We start from the raw sequence: 23,861 nt of genomic DNA on the forward strand, positions 1-23,861 counted from the left end.
ACATACGGAAGGAAAAGGCCAACCTTTCAATGACTTTTGTTGTCATATCAATCACGTTACAAACTCTATCCATAGCTATGTAAGACACATTTGGAAGATCGGGCAAGCTTGCTTCACCTATATATAAGATAATCGGTAGGTTGCCCCTTCCATATTTTGCACCCTTCACAATGAGCTACTCCCTCGAAAGTGAATGGATAGGTGGAACATAAGAGGGATTCCTTAAAACCTGAGCAAGAACCGTCAATGCAAGCATCTATCTAATTCTATTTCTATTCCTCCGAGTTGAAGCTAGCAACATGTCAATCACGCATCGAAGGGAAGCATCGTATGAGAACAATGTCAGAGACAGGGGCCTTTAGTGCCCGAGGATAGAAGTGGGAGACAACCCTATTCAAGCTGGGAAGGATGGAAAACTCACATCATCCTCTATAACTAGAAAGAATTCAGTTTATAACGATTTGAGCACGGAAAGAAGCTCGATGAAATAAACAGGTCTTTGAAGATGCAAGCTTTTGTTCTCGGTCAGAATCTCATTTCGTGAACCGCCCATGGAGTATGCCCTGCTCTTCAATGTTGAACTAACAACTTGCTGGCAAAAATTGAAGGACTAAGCCAAAATAGAAAGATGAGAAGTTCTTGCAACAAAGTTTGTTTGTTTACCTATTAATATTAGCAGTACTTAAAACTTCATCCATTACATCAAATGGTCATCCAAGCAATAAGTAAGATGCACAAGGTTACAAAGGGAGGTTCATCTTTTTGCTCCTCAGCTACCAGAAACAAGCATAGAACTCACATCAATATCTTTCTTCTTCTTCGGAGCGGATAACCGATGTTTCGACCATTCTTCCAAGGCTTTACGATGAGAAGGATTCATCCGAATGCAAGATCGTTTCTCTTTTATTATCTTCTCTGCATTTTTCCAATCTTCTGCCACTCCTAGAGCCACTAACACTGCACATGTAACAGCAACACTTCTTCCATGGCCTGGAAAAAACGAAGAACGACGTCGACTTCGTTACCTACTTCGGTCTATTTGGTCACTAGAAAAATGTAATATATGGGATCCTTGTTCCACAGACAATGATATCAAATATTCACTAGCAGTGCAAACATATCAGGAACGCATCTCCAATGGCTAATGAGATTGCAAAGAGGCATTCTACAATATTTGCCAGTTTGAGTTCAAAGGCTATAAAGACTGTGGAAACTTGCAAAGAGGACATAGCAAACATGACAGGTAAAAACGTCATAGTATTACAACCTAGCCCATGAACCAAGCACCTAGTAGTGTGCAAATCCCAGAAAAAATGTGAGAAATCCAAGATTGTAGGAGGTGTTGATATGAACCCGAGTGATGTTTGATCATACATAAGGTTCTATGTTTGTCTTCGGATTTCAGCGATGGCGTTTTCTAGGATTATCGTTTAGATCTTATTTTACTTGATTGGAGTCTATTTCTTTAGTTTGGTTCCCAAATTTGTGTGTTTTAGTTCTTTTTTATGCCAAGTCTTTTATGGGTTCTCATTGAAAAGATTGTAGGACATTAAATAGACAACGTAGGCACTATCATTCAAGCACTTGGAATCAAGTGAGTAGTAATCCATGGAATAAGTTCTTCCATTCCTATTCCTCCGAGTTGAAGCTCGTACTGAAGGGAGCATCGTTTAAGAACAATGTCAGAGACAAGGCCCCTTAGTGCCCGAGGATGGGAGACAACCTTATTCAAGCGGGAAATGGTGGTACAACTCCCCTCATCCTCTACAACTAGAAAGAATTCTAGTGCCCGAGGATGGGAGACAACCTTATTCAAGCGGGAAATGGTGGTACAACTCCCCTCATCCTCTACTACTAGAAAGAATTCAGTTCGTAACGATTTGGGCACTGAAAGAGGGTCAATGGAGTATACACGTCTATGAACCAGTTCTTCTAAAAACAAGCATCAAACAATAACACCAAACAAAAATCATCATAGAAGCATAATCATCCATACAGATCCAGGGAAAACTTCTAACTCTTAAACTAAACTTATATAAACAACAGACGTCAATTAATCCACTTCAATGCACTAGAAAATCATAATGCCTCATCAAATCATTAGGGCTAGTGAACTTACCATAAGCACAATGAATAAACACCGGCTTCTTCAGCTCTCTCTTCTTACAAATCCACCGAACAGCCCTTTCAATTTCTTCAGGCTGAGGAGACCGCGTATCCCAAGTTGGAACACACAAGTAACCAGTCCCAGAGACTTCCAAACACCTCGGCAGTTCACAAGTACAATCAACAACGGCAGGGTTACAAGGAGGCAATCGATCAGGTGAATAAGGCCACCCCCCAACATAAACACCCTCACAAATTTCAGAGTAAGGATCATCCCTAAGGTACAATCCACGCAACGAAGGAAGAAATCGAACGAAAAACAAAAACGGACCAAAAATCACGATCGACCAAACAGGAAAAGTCCCATCCGATTTCTTCCCCAACAGCAGGGGAAGATTGATAGAAGGAAGAGAAGCGATTGAAACCAAGAGAGAAACTAAAGAAGCGTACAAGAAAGGAATCGATAACAATCTGAAGCCATAGAATCTAAGGAACAGGAATTGAGAGAACAGAGCTGCTGCCTTCAACCCTATCAATAATGATAATCCCGGTTTCATCATCTCGGAGGCTTAAAATTCTGGAAAATTCAAACTCAGATGAAGATCAGAACGGGAAATCAAAAGGATTCTTACAGCTTGGAAGTGTGTAGTGCGATTTCATAAGAATCTTGGAGACCGAGGAGGACTGGATGAAGCTTCAGCGAGAATTGTCCTCCAATCCTCGCTGACCAGAAAGCTAATTGGAGAAAAAGAACAGTTTTTTTCTTGATTTCTTGTAAATTTCAAGACATTTATAAAGGGGGGAAATTTCAGCCGTAACGAACTAAATGAGCCAATGAATTTCGTTGTAACCTATTTTTATTTACATTTAATATTTTATTTAAACTTTCAAATTTAAATATAAATTCTTCAAATTTGATAAATCAATTAATTTTTTAAAAATTTAAATTTATTGAAGATTTATTAAATAAAAAATTGAAAATATAAAAGAGGACACTTCAAAATTTTTAAAACTGTAATTTTCTAAAATATATTAATGCTCATTTTAATAATTGTAATAGCTAAATTATTTATTTTTTTTTAAAAAAAAAGAACCCCCGATAGAATTTGTTTTGTTTCATAAAAAATTATATTTTAGAAATAATTTAATCCTTTATAAAGTTAAAATAATAATAATCAAACAATAATATTTCAACTTGAATATTTATATCAGCTTTTTAATGTGAATTACTTCTAAAATAGTCCGACAATCTTTTAACTAAAAAAAGTAACCTTAAATCGTGACAATTAAATATTAATGCTCACTTTAATAATTACATTACTTTGTACTTTACCTGCTGACCTCCGACAAAAAAATATTAAGGCCCACTTTAATAATTACTTCACGGGTTGAACTCAAAAAATTAATTTTAAATTAATTCGTTACGAGGATGTGAAAACTTCTTTTTAGTGGTCGCGTAAAACCTTAAGAGAAGTTCATAAGGAAAAGCCCAAGACAATATCTGCTAGTAGTGAATTTGGATTGTTACACCTTCGCTTTAGAATTCTAACAAATATTTGAATTGTCATGCTATAGGAAATTCCATAAGCTAAAATATCATCGTTCTAAACATAGCTTAGCTTAATGATAGCTATTACAATTTTTTGAGGTTAGAAGTTCGACTCTTAACCATTAACGTAGTGAAATAAAACCAAACCATTATAGGAAGGCATCTCTCACCAATAACAAATATTTCCTGCTGCAGCTGCTTCTGTTGTTTTTACAAGTCAATTTCAACCCTATTCATAGCATCATAAAGCTTATAGTTTTCTGAAGCTTCATTGTTTCTTTGTTCGGCCATTTGCGTATCAGCAAGTGTTTCTCCCACGATAGCCGCGGAGAGGAATGCCATCAACTAGGGCGCTATTGGCCACGGACCACTCGCTTGCCAAATGCTCTGGCAACGATTTCTGGGATCTGAATCTCCGTCTTGCTGGACCTTGACTTTGTAAAGCTTTGACCACTCCGTCCCTGTGAGGCTTTGTCCTTCAAAGAACAAAATGTAACAGCTCAAACTCACCGCTAGCAGATATTGTCCTCTTTGGGCTTTCCCTTTCAAACTTCCCCTCAAGGTTTTTAAAACGCATTTGCTAGGGAGAGGTTTCCACACCCTTATAAAGAATGCTTCGTTCTCATCCCCAACCGACGTGGGATCAAATTGAGATAATGAATGCCTGTATAGCTAGTAGCACAGATACGGCAGGTTAGAAATGCAGCAAACAGCAAGAATATGATTTGTTCGACACATGCCTCATTTCGAATCGAATATCGCAAATTAAATTATTGATCAGAAGTTAAATGAACCTATTATAAATAAAAGTTCATACTGAATCTAAGCAATACGTAACCGAAAGTCGTCGGGAAAATTTAAAAATCGTGAAACTGTAACAAAGAATTATAAGGCTAAATGATAATTGAAATAAGGTTGTTCTGTTCACCATAAAATTTACCAGATAGGAAAGAAAGCAGAAAATGAAATATAAACAAAGTCACCTAAACTAGAGAACAGATGAACAAAACAAGGCAATAAAGGAAAACAACAAATAGGGTGCACCAGTCCAAATGTAACCCCATGTTTCCAAATTATTCAACAATCTATACATATCAGTTAACGAAATGGATCTAGCCAAAGAAACGACCCATCAACAAGAACTATACCCTCCACAATTTGGGCACTAAAAAAGGCTCGATGAAATAGACATGTCTATGAACCAGTTCTTCCAAAAACAAGCATCAGACTAACACCAAACAAAAATCATTATGAGAGAACAAAATGGATCTAGCAGCACCACAAAATTTGAAGGCACATCATGAACTTAGAAGAACGGAAGAGAAAGACAAAATCATGCAAAAGACTATTATGTTCATCTTTTCATTCAGAATGTAGTTGTTATTAAGAATGGCTTGCATGCCCTAGCCGTAATGCACCAAAGAAAGAAGAAACCCCTATATCTTAACCTTAAAAGTCAATCAAGGATGAAGAAATCAGAACGTTGAGAAACTACTCACCAGGGATCATACTTCTCGAGTCTCATGTACTCCACAAGACAACTAAAAACTGGATCTTTAAAAGAAAAAAGACTTTACAATGAAGCTAAGACAGATGCAACCAACAAACGATTTAATCGTCGACCTAGGGGTGAAGCATTTTTATGAGAAAATGAAGAAATGAAATGAAGCCATACGAACAACGGAACCAGGATAGAAAATCATTACAGTGAGTAGGACCACATGATCTTGAACATTTGTCCTTCCAGCTATGACTGAGATGATGTTTTGAGCTTTTTCCATCAATCCATGCAAGAGAGAATGCTTGCCTCAGAAACAATAAGGATATTAACAGAAAATCAGGACTCGGTATAAAGGAAAATGCAGACAAAAGTAATTAATGATATGAATCAAGTGTTAAAAGAACCATATCGTACATCTACTTCTACACAATGCATTGCAACAACAAAACAATTCACATCTTACCACAAGTATGAAGAGACTTTGCACTATGACAAGCAGTTGAGCAAAACGCCAAGCATCTTCTCCTATAAACTGGCAATCAAAATAGCCGACATCCTGAAGTTCCTTCAATTTAACTCAAATATCAAAAGAAAATCAACATTAGGACAGTAATGCAGTAGTCATCATTTTTCTGACTACCAAGAGCTCCCTGAATTCAATGGCAACATAACATAGCTAGACTGAAACCCACTATTGTAGCAATGGAAATTATATTTAGAGTGAGGATGTAAGAATCACACGTGATGCAGAGCTAACAATCCAACGAAGTTAGAGCAATCACTAGCTAATATATAATAAGTAACAGGGTAAGTGCTGAAACGCCATCGCTGACCTCATTCTGTATAGACATGCCACAGGAGACCAAAGATTAGTTTCTGAGAACAATAAATGATAATGAGATGTAAAAGAAATGAGCAGAAAAGAACATCATAGACAAGAGTCCTCCGAGAAAATTGTTTTGATTGCATATGAAATAAGTTATCTGGTTACATCAACAATTATGACCTCCTCCACCCTCCACCCCCCACTCCCTCCCTCCCTCTAGAAGTGAAAGAATTGGATGACAATGAAACCAAGAGCCAATCTGTCAGAGGCTTAACTTATACATGGAACTTCCCCCCCGACTAAAGTATAGAATTCTAAAACCCCAGTAAATGGGGGAAAAAAGGTACACTATACAAGCACTATAAAAGCATATTCAAGTCAGCGAGGTCGTCCATGGGTATTTCAAGGCCCACTGCATCATGATCTTGTAATCCATCCTCGTCAATGTTCAACCAAGAATCGAGATCCTGAGGCCCACCAAGTTCATTGGCCACACCTAATTCTATTGAATCTAAATCATGTAGCTGAAGATTTGTGAAATCTGTACATTCACTAATTTCCTTTGATGAATCCTGAGTAGCATTATTAAGGGGCAATACCACAGTAAATTCCTTCTTTGTGCTATCATTTGCAACTTCATTGGAAATCCTAGTTGCAGGGTTGTCAGAGTAGGTTCCGTCCGTCAACTTGCCTACAAATCTATTTCCAGCAGGAGATAGCTGAGCCGCCTTCGGCTTCGGCTTTGTTTTTGTTTTACGCTCAGTCCTAAAATCCCCAGCAGATGAACGCCCAGCTTTGTTAACACATAATCTAGCTGACATATCTTTGTCCCTTTCTCTCTCGCTTCTCTTCCCCTTAGCTCCAGCTAATGAATTGTTACCCACGGTTGATAAAACCCTCATGCAAGCACTTCCTACATCATCAAGTAGCACTTCTTTCTTTTTCCCTCTATTCACTATAGGCCCAGTTCGGGTGAAATCCTGGTCGGAAGAATGAAGTAATCCCCTTCCACTTTTATGATTCTGCAGACCACTGTGATAAGCTTCACCAGGGAAGGAACCTGCAATGGTAAGATAATATCTTAAAAACCAAGGATACAAGATGAAAAGATTAACTTTTTTGACATTACAGCAGAGGTCTGCATGAAGCAACGAAAAATCATTAAATGGCTCCCGAACAAATTCATGAATCCTACTTGTAGCTCAAGCACCTTAATATAACCATTCGGTTTGTCTCTTCTGTTTTTTTTTTTTTTTAAGGAAAAGTATAGTATATCTAAGTTCAAGAATACATCAAACAAAATAGCAAACATGACATATTACGCTTTTGTTTTATGAATCAACTAACTGGAAACAATTGAATCATTACCATTCATAACATCTGCATCAATTCGGTTAGAAGGTCGAGTTAAAATGTCTCGAAGTGCAGGCTCACTGAAGCAACTCTTTTGTGTATCTTCAAATCTTCTACACCTAGCAAGAGTTCTTTTCATGAAAGCTGAAGCAACTTGTTTTGATACCTTGGAGATTCCCAACTTTGCAGCACTACTGCCTCGAGTGGCCTATCATATCAATCATATGGTAAAATAGTGAGATAATAAGTGAATGTGAGCTATTTAAAATTTACAATAAACTGCCACATGAGTTTAATACTTCCAAGAGAGTACTCAATCAGATAAAAATAAAATAAAATAAATTATTTATGTATTTATTTTTTTAAAATCTTCTGTTTTGATTCAAAGTATCACATTCCATAATTCATTTTCAAGGCAAATTAATTTGCAGAAGTAAATCCGTGCCAAGTATACAAGATGATGAACTAAGTTTTAGTAACTGGAAATCTTAGGAAAGGATTGGTGATCCTCTCGTTAAGCAAAGATTAAGGGGAACAGCTTGCACATCTTTCCTAATAGTGATTAGAGAAAACGGGCAGTAACAATGAAGTATAATTTCCCTGTAAGATGCAAAATTGCTGTCAGCCAACAGTCAGGAACATTGTTGCATTACCCCACTATGAAAGTGGTCTTTCTAAATATGACAAACTCAAAAAGAATTTTTTTTAACAACCAGCCAGTATATAAGTTAGAGTTTACTTCAGCTCCGAAAGCCCAACACCCAGACTAACAGAAAGAAAGAGAGCGCTGATGAGCACTATACTTTGTAGTACGTGGAGAGTCTTCCTAGCCATATCTTGAATCTTCATTTAGGTAGACCTCTTAAAGTATCAGAAGACAAGGCTTGATATATTGCACTCTGTTAATTTAAAAGTGGGTGCCATTCGTTGGTCTAAAATCCAATTTTCCCTTGATTGGGAGGTCAAAGAATTAGCAATCTCAAGCAAAGAATCTCTGCCTCCTAGATAGATGTCCCTAAAGATTTCATGCAGAAAAGGATGGTCTTTGCAGGAAGGATATTGTTGCTAAAATTTCTTAACACTCATTTGGCTGGAAACTGTTCTCTTCCCTCATATAAAGGACTCATTCTGCCATTTACAAGCTTAAAAGAGGTTAGAGGTCTTCTCAAAGAGAGCAAAATTTTCTGGTTGATTGCCACTCATCCTCCAGCTTCTGAATCATCTTTGCTTAGGTGAGGCTCACCTTTTTGTTCTTTCCAATGATTCAGATAAATGTAAATCTCTCGCCATTGTAAGATCATTAAGTTTTTATTCCCTTCCACATGACATGGGCCTTCTAAGGAATTAGCTGAACGATGAACAAGAATGGATAATCTCAACTCTTTTCTGTTCTCATTTTCTTTCAACATCTCTCTAGACAAATGGGCTTTGGACGGTGGATAGTTTGGGCATCTTGACTTACAGCTACTTTGTGAATTGATTCAGCAAACAATACATTGATACATAAAAAAAAGTCTTATAATACTAGAGAGACGATTTTATATCTAACTTTGACCCAGATGAAAAAACTGGAAAAGGACCGGGGTAAAATCTTGAATGAATATAAGCCAATGGAAGAGATAATAAAAGAAACTAAGCATAAATATTTTATATTTTCACATACCAACTGCTTTAGACAAGCCAACTGAACAAGCCGATCCATTGCAAACTGTTCACGAGACCTACAAGGTGATTTAAAAAAAAAACATCCCACAGTAAATAATCATGTTGCTATGATGTATGGGTCAAAGATTGAAGGCAAGTTAAAGATTGAGGCAAGGGTCTAAGTAACTGAAAACCCACCGTTCTTCTGTCTTCCTGCCCTCTTCAATTGCTTTGATTATTTTGTTTCCATGAACTTTTGTCTTAACAACCTATGCAGCATAAGTTCAAACATTAGCAACAAATATAAAGCTTAGAAATGTCAAAGGAGATTGCACAGCCAAATCTTACGAAAACCTAAATTGAAAACCATAAAAGAGTATGCAGAGAGCGTTGCAACCTGTTGGTTAAGTTTCTTCTCTAATTCAAGAATTTCTTGATTCATAGCATCCTCTTCCCCATCTGCTAGGTCAGGCTAAGAAAGATACCATTGAAGAGTAGAAGAAATAAGGCAACTACAAAGAAAAGTATATATAGAATGTACAAACTAAATCCTGAAATATATACCACTGTCTCTGGGAATAGTCCAATACTCTGGAGCTCCAGCATGAGTTTATCCTCCACAGACATCTGCCCATACGGGCAATTGAAGACAGAAACATTAGGCTCTTTCAAACGCATGCCTGGTGATCCATCAAGACCATTTTCATGAAGCTCAGGGAAGTATCCGTTGTTTAATGGTTGATATGCATGATCAGCATGATGCATGTCATCATTGAAGGACTGGCTGTCACGCCTTGTGAAGGTAGTGCCCCCATTGCAAGTAAATCTACGACCAGCAATTTGCTGAGTTTTAGGATCCGACTCAGATTCAAATGCAATTCCAATGGAGTTCCCAGTCTCAACATTGACGGAAGGATGCATAACCCCAGGAAAGCCATCTTCCCCGTAATGTGAAAACATATTTGTCCCTCTACTTTCTTGGTACTCCTCCGTTTCATCTTCAACTATTAAAGCTGATAACACTCTTTGGTACAGTGGAGTAACGATTTTCCTCTTTTCTGATTCTAATTTTCCACTTAAAGTAACGAAGTCCTCAGCTTCATCAACCTGATCAACATTTTTAAGCATATTTTGTGATTCATGTGAAAACTGGCTTTTTCGTCCAGAATCAAATGCTTGAGGTGATGAATCCTCCTCTGCCACAAAAGTACCCTGAGAAAATACCCCTTCATCATTATTACGTGTGAAGAAAAGAAAACAATTATATAGATGGATTCTTTTTTTCATTCCTATTTCACTTCACATTTAGAATATTTTCCCCAAAAAGTACTGAAATATACACAATAATTGTAGAAAAGAACTACTTTGATAGGCTAGGTTTGCTTAATTACAAGCACCTGCGCCTCGGAGAGTTTGAAGACTCAATACATCTATCTATAAAACGCTGCAATTTAATATCCATGATTTTTTTCCTTTCAAGGAAGAGAAAGAAAGAAAGAACGAATACAGGAGGGCCAAACAGGGCACATAAACTCAGGCCAACAATAAAAGAAAAACCTACAAAAGACACCCTAAAAGGAACCCAGACGAAGCTAACTTAACAAGAAAGAAGTTTTTTCTCTGAAGCTGCCAAGAGCTAACTTACAGGCCCTAAGCAGATACCATCCAGTCATAATAGGCAATCCTTCAGAAATTCGTGGATGCACAGACTCCTTTTGTGCAGCCTGTTTTTTTTCTTTGTATGCCCTTAATTATTCTTTCATATTTCCCAATGAAAGTTCGGTTTCTTATTATTTTAAAAAAAATTGTGAATGCATCAAAGAACTAAAGTTATTTGCATGTCCTACAATATTTCCCAAAGTTCAAATTTCTCAATTTTCTTTATAAACCCTATATCTTCATCTAAATTTTCTGACAATTTGAAAAAACCTTCAGTGTTGAATCATATATATACATATATATATATATATATATATGCTGCTAGAAAAATAAAAATCCAGACACATACCGGAATAGTGTTCTCATGGTCCAATATTTCAGAAAAACTCTCATCATTCTTGTCTAGAGATATCTGCAGATCAAGATAAATGATAATTTAAGAATATCTTTTAGAGCCACTGAGAACTATTGATGTCTAGAAATATCTTTTAGCAGTACAATAGAATATTATAGTTCTTACCTGCTGCTTCAAAAAGGATTCATCCTCTTGGCTGACGGGAGCAAATAAAAATTCCATTTTCCACCAGAATGAACTAGAACAGCAAACATCTGTGATAGCGAAAATATATAGGAATAATATGACCATGATTCAGGTTTAAGAAGTAAGCAACTGTAAATGCATACATGCATACACACACACACTAAACATTCTTTCCAAGAAATTCAAAATTTGAAGAGGGACACGTACAGCTCGGATTACAAGCATAATTTGCAGCTTCTAAGAGTTCTTCACGGTCATCGTCTGATTCACCTATAAACCAAGCATAAGAATACTAATGCACAAGTAACATTTAGAAAGTGTACAAATTCAGATATACATCCATTTTTCATCCCAACGGAGCCCAGAAACTCAACAAGAAATAATTTCCTTTCAAGAATTTTCAATTCTCACTTCTAAAGCACATCATGTTCTACATCGTCATACCACACATGGGCTAATCTATATCTTCCCTTTAATAAAAGAGGAGTATAATGATATCATTATAAAAGCATACATGTAAACCTCAAACAAAAACATATTGTAGCAATAGCATTCAACAAATGATGCACTGGAAGAAAGTTCTTATATAGGCTCATGCTCCCCATCGTCACATTGCACAAGTAGGTTAAACTAAAATTGTACTTTCAAGAAAGATTAGTAGAATGATATCGTTATAGTAATTATTATTTCAACTCAACACATTCTTTTCAAAGGGAAACAAAAGTCCACTCCATACTTTAGCATACATCCAAACCTAAACAAAAACTATTTTGTAGAAGTAACTAAATTGTTACTCCGGAAGAATGCTTTCATACAGCTATTATTTAGAACTTCTTGTCCTACGACCACCATTATGCTTTCTCCCTGCTCAAAAATATGTTTCTTTTTTCTTGCAAAAAGAATGTTGTGTCATGTAAAAAGTTTTTACTATTAATATGATAGCTGAAAACAGGTGAATTGGAGTATGACATGACACATTAAACACTAAAAGTCGAAACTTCAATCACTCACTGGCTTTAAAGTTGTAATGGTAAGAACTTTATTGTAAGAACTATTACTAAACATAGCGAGTATCATGTTTCTATGAGAAACGCCTCATTAAACGCCATATGAATCGAAAATAACATACCTGTACAATCAGGGGAACCACCAGCTGATGTTTGTGAAACTCGAGTGAAGGCCTTACGATCAGACAACTTTTTAAGTGGGGGACGCCCTGACTTGCTGAATGTATTATATATCAATAAGATAAAGATTATCGACAAAAAATAATGGAAGTGAGAAAATAAATGTTGACAGATCTATCACCTTCCGTTTTTCTCAGAACCAAGCCTTGCACCTTTAAGTGGCTTAGTCAAAGTTGGAGTCTCCAGTTTCTCCCTCGACGGTGAAACTGAAACCCTTGAAAATGATGAACCTCTACCACTTCTTCCTTGTCTTCTAGCACTGTCCCGAATTTCTTCTTTGCCATGTACCTTGTTCTTCATTGAATGAAATATGTTAGGAGCATTATTCTGAGCAGCAGAAACCAACATTCTTTCATCTAGTTCCCCACTCACTGATCCTTTCTCTTTCAACTGACCGTCATGATTTTCACCAGCACCAGATTCTTCACTCTCAGATAACCTGGCAGGAGAAGACACAACTTCCTGTTTCACTCTGACCTGTTGACTACCAATAGACAAGTTCCTTGCAAGAAATGAGCCACTTGTCACAGGTGAAGCCATTCTACCACCAAAATCTGAAGGAGAACCTTCAGACCCCTGCACATCATCATGATTTGAAACAGGTGATAATAGATTAGATCTTCTAGTACGGGACATTTTCTGTGGCCTTTGGACAACCCATTGAGCCATGGGAGGAGAAGATGATCCACTGGGCATGGGACGCTTGCGATTATTGGCCCCATTTACTGATTGAAATTTATTTGTGATTGGAGGTTGTTCCCAGCCATCAAGTGCTCCAGACATGCGCGAAATATTAGGAGACGAACTTCCAGCTGTAGTAGAGCCAGACCGGGGTGCCCTTGAACCCTTTCCTTTTGCCAGCAAATAAGGGCCAGCTACATGATTATCTTCACGAACATTTAATCTGGTGATAATTTCACATTAATTCAAAATATCGTCTAAAACCTTACTAACTATATGTGCTAGTAAACATAAACTACTCAAAATATGGCAGTAGATCAAAAGTCCAAAGTTCAATTGCAGCAAACCACAAATACTTGATACAAACCAGTACATCTACATCATCCCACGAAATGGTTGAATACATTAATTTCGCTGGGGAATCGTGTGTGGAGAAACAAGAGCATATCATTTGAGAGATTATGTTCAGAAACAGAACCTTTCTAATAGTTGTGAAAGTTGCGGAGAGAGCACCAAAAGGAAATACTGTAGTAAGCAGTCACCCACACCTCATAAACCTCACTCGCTAAAAAAATTGTATGAAATTTTGTCCTTTCTATCCAGGTCAAACTTCCCAAAGAAGGCTTTTAATACCCTATGTCCATAACACCATCCCTTTTTGTTTGAAATTGTCGACAAGCAATAAAGTGAAGAGTTGGTCATGAGATTAACTTGTGTGTGTTTTTTTATATAATACTGCTTCTAATCATAAAATGAAAGTAGCAGACATACTAGTGTAGTAGATTAAAAGGAATGACATACTTATTATTTCCTTTAACTTGTAATCGGTCCTTTGCTTGTCCACCAGTTGGATCCCTATAAAGAGTAGGCTTTTTTTCAGGCTCGGCCTTGGGAATAATACGCACACTTGAACCAGTAGGCAAAGAACTTCCATCGCCCTTGCTCATGCCACTTATACCACTAGAAGAACCTGATCTGCAATGAACATCATATTTCAACGTTCATTCATCTTATAGCATTCATAAACAGCTAATGACACATGAAATAACTCATCTCCAATAAGTATCCTCTCCAGTTTCCCGTAAATTGAATATGTCAGTTAAAGAAAAGGAAAAAAAAATGCAATAAATAGAATATCCACGAAATTAGAAATATGTTACGCTTTTATAGACATGAAAACAGAATTTAAAATATACGGATTACATAAACAAATGTGTGTATGTTACGTGAATATGACTGCACAGTAAAACAAAATTAAAATTCTTCAAACCTACTTCAACAATTTCATAGTGCATGCCACATAATTAACTACTCTAGATCAAAAAAATAAAATCTGGTGAAGGAAGGGGTGTTAGAGCAATTTCATTAATATCAAACACGACAAAAAGGGGATGGACGATAAGCTATCCACTCAAATCTGCTCAAGAATTTTAGCAAAGGCTGAGAATATATGCTTATCATGGTACATGGTTCTAAAAAACAAATCACTAAAGCATGAGTGACCCAAATTCAGATTGAAAAAGAATTTTTATGACAATAATTGAGAACCAACTAAAGACTACGTGAGGCCAATGGATTGAACAAAAAAAATCAGCAATATAACAAGTTAGGATTCAGCCACATACCAACATCTTTTTAATGGAGTTTTTATTGGGAGGTTCACAAAAGGCTGAGACTTATTTTTTAAAAATTCAATTTTAGACTCATCTCCCAAACAATCTCAAAAGGACAACTCCACTGGTAAATATTTATTATGGGAAACAATGCACATCATATATTCGACAAAAAAAGGGACACAGCCTGGCCTCACGGATGATGGGTCCTAAGCATAATTTGAAGGATAATAAAGAAAGGGTATCCAATCCAAATTAATAAGAAAAGAAAGTGTTGTGTATTACAAAAATAATATGTAAAGAACTCCAAGTAGAGACTGAAAATTGTACATTTTCACAACCCAGAAATATTTTTTGAGGAAAACTAATCTGAGAACAAAATAATAAAGCAATTGCCTTTGGAAATAAAGATAACAACAAAAAAAAAAAAGTCAAGATTAGCATACAACCATGTCAGTTATAGAACATTCCTAACAATATGTTGCTGTGTGGGGAGGTTCATGCAAGGTATTTAAAACAAGTCACCTTTTAGATTCATCTCCCTAACAATCTTAAAAGGCCAATTCCAGCGATAAAGCAATTGGTGTTTGAAAAAAGGTATAAAGGTCAAGATTGGCATACAACCTTGCTAGTTATAGAGCATCACTAACAATATACTAGCTAGATTTCTCATGCACAAGATTCATCGATATAACAAAAAAGTAGAGTAAAGAAATGCATAATAATGATGAAATAAATCACCTGACACTCTGGGACTCGGATGATTGCCCTCCTGGCTCATTATTAAGCTTATGAAGCATGACACGTTTTAGCTCTCCTTCACCATCCAACGGTCTGTTTAACACAGGACCCACGGAGCGCTTCCTTTTCATTCTTCTATCCCATGATTCACCAGTTGGAAGTTTGCGAATTTTTTCTTCAACTAGATCAGAAACTTCACCACCATCCCTAAGCAAATCTCTATCTCTCCCCAAGGGTGGAGGCTGCCTCATAACATTGTTAGTCCGGCCTTCAGCCTATTAAAAAGTTAAACAAATATAAAATTACTCGAGCAGTTTAAGTCTAAGAAATATCTAACTTTCATGCAGTGAAAGAAAAATAGGTATGAAGTGTGTAGAAATTGAAGATGGTGCTCAAGAAAATTCTGGACAGCAGTAAGAAATCTCAATAGATAGTAAAAGGACCTTCTGAAAACCTTAAGAATGCAGTTAACAAAGATCTATCATTAGATTACCACTCATGAAGATGAATCGCTGGCTGAAAGGTCTCCTTCAGAACTTTGCAGCATGGACGTTATATCTAATTAATCATCAAATTTTCCAACTTCTCAGAATTGCTACTGTTTCCTGTTTCCAACACTACATTTTCAACCTTTCACTTCCTTGTCCCTTTCTGATTAGAAAAAAAAAACTTTACTTTTCACTTATAAGTTATATCAAGTGATCCTTAAATTGGTGGATAAATCTACGTGCTTATTTCTACCAAAAAGTAACTATACACATCAGGTGACTAGATGTCCAACCCTACCAGAAAGCGTATAAAAGAAATTTAGAGATCCATCAAATAATTAACTTCAATTTGCAAAGATAAAGAAAAATGGGAAAGTTGTAGGAGTTCGTACTTTTCTTTACATTTGTGAGTATCTAGGCTGGCTTGTACCTGTCTCAACTTTTCTCATAAAACAATTGTTTAATCCTATTACATTTGGTTGCCAAGGAAACTAGTAGGATGTTAAAGCTTAGGTGGGTGGCAACTGGCAATCACGGCTTAAACTCATCCCCTCTAAGCCCAACCCTTTGTTATTTAAATTGACAATTAAGGATTCTTTCATGCTTCATGGTTGAAGGTCATGGTCATAAAAGAAGTCTAATAACATGTTATACTCCAAACAAGCTCCAAAGTTGCACAAAAAAATGTCTTCACGTGCGCTCATTTCCAAATTACAAAAAGACCCTTTATGATAGAAAACCTCAAGGAAGTCACAATCCATATGGTTTCGAAGACTCCAAATCAGATGGCTTAGCTTCAAGTACCACTCTTTTCAAATAAAAAATGACCTTCATATCTAGAGACCATAAAAGGGCACCACAGAGAATTCTACTCCATTAGCACCTGAAATTACAACAACTCTCTTAAAAAAACCTATTGCTTCACTCTTTCTCACAATTACCAAAAATCAGCAATCAAAGCATAATTCATTTAATCTTTGCTCTTCTCCACTAAATTACTACTTTGATCACTAGCAATGCAATATAGCTAACCTCTTCTCAAACAGAAATAACAAATGAATTTAAACTATGCAGCAAACTTCCATAGGAAAACAAAATAAGTTGAATTAATCAAATAAGTGAAGACTAAATAAACAGTACTTTCTTCCTAAAAGATATGTGCCCAAAAAGAACAGCCCAAACAAATATATATAATTAAAATTCAAAAAAAAAAATTCGAAAAGAAACCAAATTTAGATATGTACTTCAATAACTTTCATTCTATGAAAGGATAACAGTATAAACGAAGGGACGTAAATATTCAAAACTACAATAAGAGTAAATGATTGATAAAATTTAAACAGACCCTTAATTCAGCAACTGAAGTCCGAACACGCTTGCTAAGAACATTGTTTTTTGCCCTGTCTTCAAGTCTCTGATTCGCAACATCTGGAGAATTTCGGTGAACCTGACTTCCCTTCTTCAACAGGCTAGGCCCAGCAGGCCTTTCATTAGTTAAGATCTCATTCCGAATTTGCTTCTTCTGAACCTGGGACTCACAATACTTGTTCAATTTGTGCAAAGATTCATCCATCCTTCTTGCTCTACCCCTGAAAAATATACGATCATCTGAATTAGTATTCCGATGAAAACTTTTAGGAGGAAGAGGAAGTAGAGTTTGTGAATCTATTGGGGACAATAAATGGCTTCTTACTCTCCTCTCTTTCTAGTCTTTTTTGCACTTACAATCTCGTGCTCATGCAAATTGCCACCAATTGGGCCTCTATATCTTGTAACCACTTGGTTGTGTGGGTATATACCTCATTTCCTCTTTTGAACGGGTTTCTTCTTCAATAAAAGATAAAGTTTCCCATAAAAAGTTCATGTCCCTAAGTTTGCTGATTATAGAATCAGGATTCTTAAGAACTTGGGAGAAATGTATAGTAAATCTCTCTCTCAACAGTTCTCAATTCTTGTATTTATCCTTAACAAGGATTTGACTAAAGGCATTTAGAAGAACAAAATCTAGTTAATATCCCATGAATCTTTTTTTAGAAGATTGAATACTAATGACAAAGTTCAATGGAAGTTTTCTACAATTAACTTATTCCTAGAGCAGTGTTATATGTATTATTTGAGATCCATTTGATGAAACCCAAAGCCTGTGTTTCACTCATCGAGTTTATGCCAGTTTATGCTACTAAGCCACAACATTTATAGATTATTCCTTCTTTGGAGCCAGCCATCTACCATCTATAAGAGGATTCTTGGAATATACTTTTTGCACACCAGATTAAAAGAAATGGAAGATCCTGTGGGAAAATGGTCTCACGGTTGGAGTTGAGAGTTGAGGAAGGATAAAACTAGAAGTATACTTATTTTTAATAAAACAATTATGATACTTGTAAAGTTTGAATCATTTTTTAGTTAGCAAGTTTTGTAACAACTCTTAGTCATTGGGTTGCCTCTCCAAAAAAGTGATTTAATTATTGCTCTTTTATCATTTATATCACTCAAATTTCTTATCATAAACTCCCCCATTGTTTGAAAGACCTTTCCCATTTTTCCTGCAATTATTTACCTCCTATTAACATAAAGTTCACTATTTCTATTCAAGAAAATAAGCAACAATCTAACCAAGAAAAGGGATAAATATTTATGTAATCAAACAGTTTGTTGTGAGCCAACTTGCCTAATAGTTACTTCGGTGACCACCCTAATTTAAGTACGAAAAATGCACTAATAGAATTTGTAACTATCAGGATATGACTGTTTCAAACACAAGGATTGCAGCATTGCAAAGTCACATAAAAGGAGAGGGAAAACACATACGCATGTCTTGTGAATGCAAAAATTCAAACCAATTAAAAAAAAAAATTAAGTACCTGGCTTTATTAGTTGCTTCCAGGACACAAGCTCTGAACCGCTTTAGCTCCTCCACAGCCAGAGGAAGCTTCAAACGACCAGGTCCAAATGAACTGTCTTCTACGTTCGTCCCAAATGACATCTCAAAAACCTTTTTCAACTCTTCTGGACGAGGATACTTGTGCTCTCCCAATTTTATAGGATCCAACAATAAAAACTGAGATAATGTAGGCAGATCCCCGGTGGAGGAAGCAATGCCTCGAGATGAACTAGAACCCAGACCAAACATCCGGCTCTCTCCACCATCACGATAGTTTCCAGACCTATCTAAACTGCTACTTGTCTGGCTCATCCTCTGTCCACTGCCATAACTCCCCCCAAATCCTAACTCATCTTGAATAGCTGAATTGGAAGACTCAAACCTCACATTTCCTGCCATCACTTTAAGCTAGTTGAGCAAATCCCCAAAGAAAACGGCTTCCCTACAATATGCAGGACTCCAGAACCCAGCTCTGGAGCAGCAAACTGCTAGAATTATCTGCAGTAACCATCACATCAAATCAGTTCCAACCCCTGACTATCAAATAACAACCTCTTTGAAGTGCTAAAAGGTAAACGGGATGATGTTCCATTCACAATCAAAGCGGGGAGCAAACGAAATTCAACTTTTGAAGAACCAGAATTTTCATATAGCTAAAATATCAGAATAAATAAACGAAACACATATTTCCAGTACCTTTATACTACCCCCTCGATAACGATCAAAGTTTCCCAACCAAATATTCAAACAAAAACTCAATTTCAGCAAAATCGCAAGTCTTGAACGAGTCAGATTAGAAACCTTCACAAAACCAAAACTAAAGAACCAAGCAAACTCTAAACCCTAGTTCAAGCAAAACCTCTAGGGTTTGGTCGCGAATTACCCCAAATCGAACTCCTAATCCCCCAGAAAAACTCGAATTATTCCAAAACACAGAACTCCAGATGACAAACATTTACCTGCATTGACCGATCAAACCCACATCGAACTGTAACAATGATAATTCGCGATGGCAAATAGCACCGTTCAAACACCTTAAAGAATAAAACAAAATAAGAGAGAGAGAGAGAGAGAGAGAGAGAGAGAGAGAGAGAGAGAGAGAGGGTTACGATGAGGGAGAAAGCAGCCACCGTAGAGATACCGATTGAGGGAAAAGGAGAGAGAAAATTAAAAAAGAAACATAAAGATTAGGAAGGTCCCGCTGAAATTTACTCGGACAAGGCAGTAATCGGCATAGTACACCGCCGCTACAATCAGGGCCCTTAATCAGGCTTCGGTCTTTCGTGGGTCCCTTCAATTTAGCGCCAAGCTTTTGACAGATACATACTTTTTTCCTTTAAAACATCAAAAAGAAACAAACGCTCTCACCTTAGACCATAAACTCCGAGAAATCTCCTCTTCCTCCTCAAATCTCTCTCTCGTTCCACTTCGCCGCCACTGTTTCTCCCGTCGCCGTCCTCCGTCCACCGCTCGCCAATCGATCAATGGACGGAATACTAATTCGATGACCAGAAGAAAACGCTCTGTCTTCCTACCGGAAAGCTAACCGGCCGGAGGATCTTGAGAGTACAGTGATGTGGAAAATCATTATCGGAAACGATCCGCAATCAGCAAGATGATCGGCGTGTGGATCGGAGAATGGCGGCAAGAGAATGGTGTATATATCCACTTTCCCGTTGATGTGTTTTGTTTTTCTTAGACTTAGTCAAAACTTTTATTTTGACTGTATGACGACTAAGTCATCGCTCTTATGACAGTTTTTCCTTTAATTAATTTTGGTTTAATTTTGTAATATTTATTAGAATAATCCATTTTTATTTAACTTTTAACATTAATTAAGTGTTTTAATTTACAAAATAGTTTAACTTTTGCCCTTTATTTAATTTTTACTAATTTCATTTCAACAAAAATAAATAAAATTATTATTTAATTTTCAAACTACGCCGAATTAATTGCATCTAAAATATAAAAAAAAAAAAACTCATAAAATCGAATTACACTTACCAAAATAAAAATTGCAGCCATTTATTCTTTATATATTTTTAAATAATTATATTATATTTTAATAACAATGGAATTGGACTGTAATTGTGATGTCACATATGGGTTGGGAAGAAAACAAAACATTTTTTATAAGAGTATGGAAACATTCCCCTGGTAGACGGTTTTTAAAACATTGAGGGGAAGCTTGAAAATAAAAGCCCAAAGAGGACAATATCTGCTGGTGGTGGATCTTGGGGCGTTACAAATGGTATCAGAGCCAGACACTAGATTATGTGCCAGCGAGGAGGCTGTTCCCCAAATGGAGTAGATGGATCTTGGGGTGTTACAAATGGTATCATAGTCAGACACTGGACCACGTACCAGCGAGGAGGCTGTTCTCCAAATGGAGTAGATGGATCTTGGGGTGTTACAAATGGTATCAGAGCCAGACACTGGACTACGTGCCAGCGAGGAGGCTTTTCCCCAAATGGAGTAGATGGATCTTGGGGTGTTACAAATGGTATCAAAGCCAGACACTGGACTACGTGCCAGCGAGGAGGCTATTCTCCAAATGGAGTAAACACGAGACGGTGTGCTAGTAAGGATGCTGGGCCCCAAAGTGGGTGGATTTGGCGGGGGTCCCACGTCGATTGGAGAAAGGAAAGAGTACCCAGCGAGGATACTGGGTCCCGAGAGGGGGTGAATTGTGATGTCTCATGTTGGTTGGGGAGAAGAACAAAACGCCAAAAAATGACAATATCTGCTAATGGTGGATATGGGTTCAAATTCAGTCTCGTGTATTGTAATATGTTCTTATTGTTACTGTATTAAGTGACAATCACACCATCAAAATTTGATTTTTATAAAAATTAACTTAATATATTACCGAGTGAATTGCCACATGTCATGGTCGTACATTTTCAACCGTACAACATCGTGATTTTGGTACGCTTACGATAAGCTTACGTACGACCATGACACCACTCACACCCATGTCACGAGAAGATCCATGTAAAACCCATATAACCCTTTTTCGATCTAATCACGACGACAAAGTGGAAACAAGCCTAAGGTAAAACCTGCTCGAGCCTAATCTGTCCATAGACGATCTACCTATTCCAATCAAATTGCACCGGGTTTCATATATGCCCTAGAAAAAAGGAAATTTGGGTCAAAAGCTCGAGTCGATAAAGTAATTTGAGCCCGATTCAACACTCTTCCAACCCAATTTATAGTATCGTCAAAGCACGTATAAGTCATAAATTAACAAATCCACCACACTAACCATGGTTAGTTTACCTGACAAAACTAACCTATGGTTTAGTTTTGTATTCTCAAAATACAAAAAAGGCAACCACTCCCAATTTTTTATATTAAGCCTAGAGATTATTTAGAGGAGGATAAGATAAGCACCGTACAACAACAATATTTTGTTTTTTCAAACCCACATGCCACGTAAGCGAGACGATGACGTTGAACCAATCACATTCAAGTGGGTCCTACATGCTGACGCAGCATAAATCCAACAACTCTTACTAATAATTGCTTCCCTTTATATATAAATATGATCATAACCCCCGGTTTCGCTTCCTGTATTGGCAATACCACAAACGAACAAAGTTGCTGATTGGGGTACCCACCGATTCCGATCCATTTTCCTCCATGGCTATGGCGACCTCCAGCTTCACTTTCATCGCTTCTTCGTACTCTTCTCAGTCTCCATTTATCTGCCGGTCTAGGTTCTCGGAGTCGGAGTTCGTTGGTCATGTCTCTCACCGTGGCTCTGGAGCTGATAGGCTGACTTTTTTGAGGAAATGGTAAGGTTTGAATACTGTGGAGTTTTGTTTTGTTTTGTCTTGTTCTGAAATTTTGTGTTCGAGGTGAGTTGAAATGGAAACTCGTTGAATCTAATAATCTCGAACGAACATCAAGAACTGGTTAATTGTCTGTTGGCATTGATTGCTTGTTATAGGAGTTTCTTAAACTGTCGATAGCTGGATTTGCGTTCTTCTGGTGGTCTGTTTTCTGGATAATGTGAAAAATAGAAATGTCGGCTATTCAGTTGACTGTCGGGGACGAACAGAGCACGGTTTTGAACTTTTGAGTTTGGCATAGAAATTATTAGGCTTGTTAGAGATTGAATATATGACTTTTGTGAAGCAATGGATTTAATTTAGTTTATACTAGCTTCTTTGTTCGCTTCAGGACTTGTAAAGAAGTTGTGTCGCATACTGCTATTACTTGTATTTCTACGCATAGGAAGTGCTTGGTATTGATTCGCATCAGAGCCCTGGGCTGAGTTTTTCTTATACTCCTCGCAATATGAATTATCTTCGATACTTAATTATTAGAAGTTGACCGTTAGTTGCGTGAAGGAAGGCTGCTGATTGTCTGGGATGTTTTTTCTTCTTCAAAATACAATCTAGGCTTGCTCCATTTGTATATTTTACGAGCTGTTTTGGATAGACGAGCATTAGGAAATGGGCGAATCTATAATTCTAATTGCTCTGCGATTTGCAAGTAATGTTGCTGTCATTGATATTTGCACCACGAGTTTATCAAATCAAGAGTGAACTCATTTATGAAGTAATATCAATTAATTTGGTTGTTTAGTGTTTGGCTATTTTTAATTATCGATAATTATTAAGTCGCCAATTTAGACACCTTTTGATCTTCATTCTTGTTCACTGAAACATGCAACTCATGTATATCATGGCCTTCTCTTGATTTATACAACTCAACCGAATGCTTATGTCCTATTTGTTATATTGATCGAAACTTATCCAGGAATATCCTGAGTGCATCAACCAATCGTTTGAATGCTGTCAGTCCAACATCATTGGTCAGTGACATGCTTCTTAAATCTGCTATTGAAATAATATTTCTCGTGATATCCTCAATGCTGGACTGCTTACTATTTCTGCATGATAATGCAAACACGTTAAAGTTTTCTTACATTTTTTTCATCCTATAAACCCATCCAAGTTTTGATTTATAGTCAAATACTTCTCACCTTTTAGCTCTCTCCTCTCTTTAAATAAAAACTTTTGACGAGAAATATCTTTCATTGATAAAAAGGGTGTATGGGGGGGGGGGGGGGGGGGG

At 36.9% G+C, this 23,861-nt stretch overlaps 3 protein-coding genes across 9 annotated transcripts in view; 1 reads left to right on the plus strand and 2 right to left on the minus strand.

Moving 5' to 3' along the window:
• Window positions 1–636: 636 nt before the first annotated feature.
• Window positions 637–2,873, minus strand: LOC111429896 (uncharacterized protein YnbD-like). Its single transcript, XM_023065976.1, has 2 exons — window positions 2,120–2,873; window positions 637–990 (listed from the first exon to the last, which is right to left on the minus strand). The coding sequence occupies exons 1-2, from the start codon at window positions 2,664–2,666 to the stop codon at window positions 770–772; spliced, it is 768 nt and encodes a 255-aa protein (XP_022921744.1). The 5' UTR covers window positions 2,667–2,873; the 3' UTR covers window positions 637–769.
• A 3,227-nt stretch (window positions 2,874–6,100) lies between these two features.
• On the minus strand, window positions 6,101–20,280 carry LOC111459026. Of its 5 annotated transcripts, none has more exons than XM_023101837.1 (16): window positions 20,142–20,280; window positions 18,754–19,271; window positions 17,235–17,478; window positions 15,402–15,676; window positions 13,849–14,022; window positions 12,488–13,270; window positions 12,309–12,403; window positions 11,387–11,449; window positions 11,159–11,247; window positions 10,988–11,050; window positions 9,544–10,191; window positions 9,377–9,451; window positions 9,178–9,248; window positions 8,999–9,056; window positions 7,351–7,543; window positions 6,101–7,042 (listed from the first exon to the last, which is right to left on the minus strand). In XM_023101837.1, the coding sequence occupies exons 2-16, from the start codon at window positions 19,170–19,172 to the stop codon at window positions 6,342–6,344; spliced, it is 3,951 nt and encodes a 1,316-aa protein (XP_022957605.1). In that variant the 5' UTR covers window positions 19,173–19,271; window positions 20,142–20,280; the 3' UTR covers window positions 6,101–6,341. The 5 variants fall into 5 exon arrangements, with proteins under 5 accessions (XP_022957605.1, XP_022957606.1, XP_022957603.1 ...); XM_023101838.1 differs by lacking the exon at window positions 20,142–20,280 and adding an exon at window positions 19,883–20,022; XM_023101835.1 differs by lacking the exon at window positions 20,142–20,280 and adding an exon at window positions 19,733–19,869.
• Window positions 20,281–22,342: 2,062 nt separating this feature from the next.
• LOC111459802 (ACT domain-containing protein ACR12-like) overlaps window positions 22,343–23,861 on the plus strand; it is an 8,271-nt gene continuing 6,752 nt past the window's right edge. For all 3 annotated transcript variants that reach the window (XM_023102871.1, XM_023102880.1, XM_023102888.1), the window contains exons 1-2: window positions 22,343–22,573; window positions 23,544–23,598. In XM_023102871.1, the coding sequence (XP_022958639.1) occupies window positions 22,419–22,573; window positions 23,544–23,598 (210 nt within the window). In that variant the 5' untranslated portion in view covers window positions 22,343–22,418. The remainder of the gene's footprint in view (window positions 22,574–23,543; window positions 23,599–23,861) is intronic.

Source organism: Cucurbita moschata, unplaced genomic scaffold, assembly GCF_002738365.1.
Source record: "Cucurbita moschata cultivar Rifu unplaced genomic scaffold, Cmos_1.0 Cmo_Scf00002, whole genome shotgun sequence".
Lineage (NCBI taxonomy): Eukaryota > Viridiplantae > Streptophyta > Magnoliopsida > Cucurbitales > Cucurbitaceae > Cucurbita > Cucurbita moschata.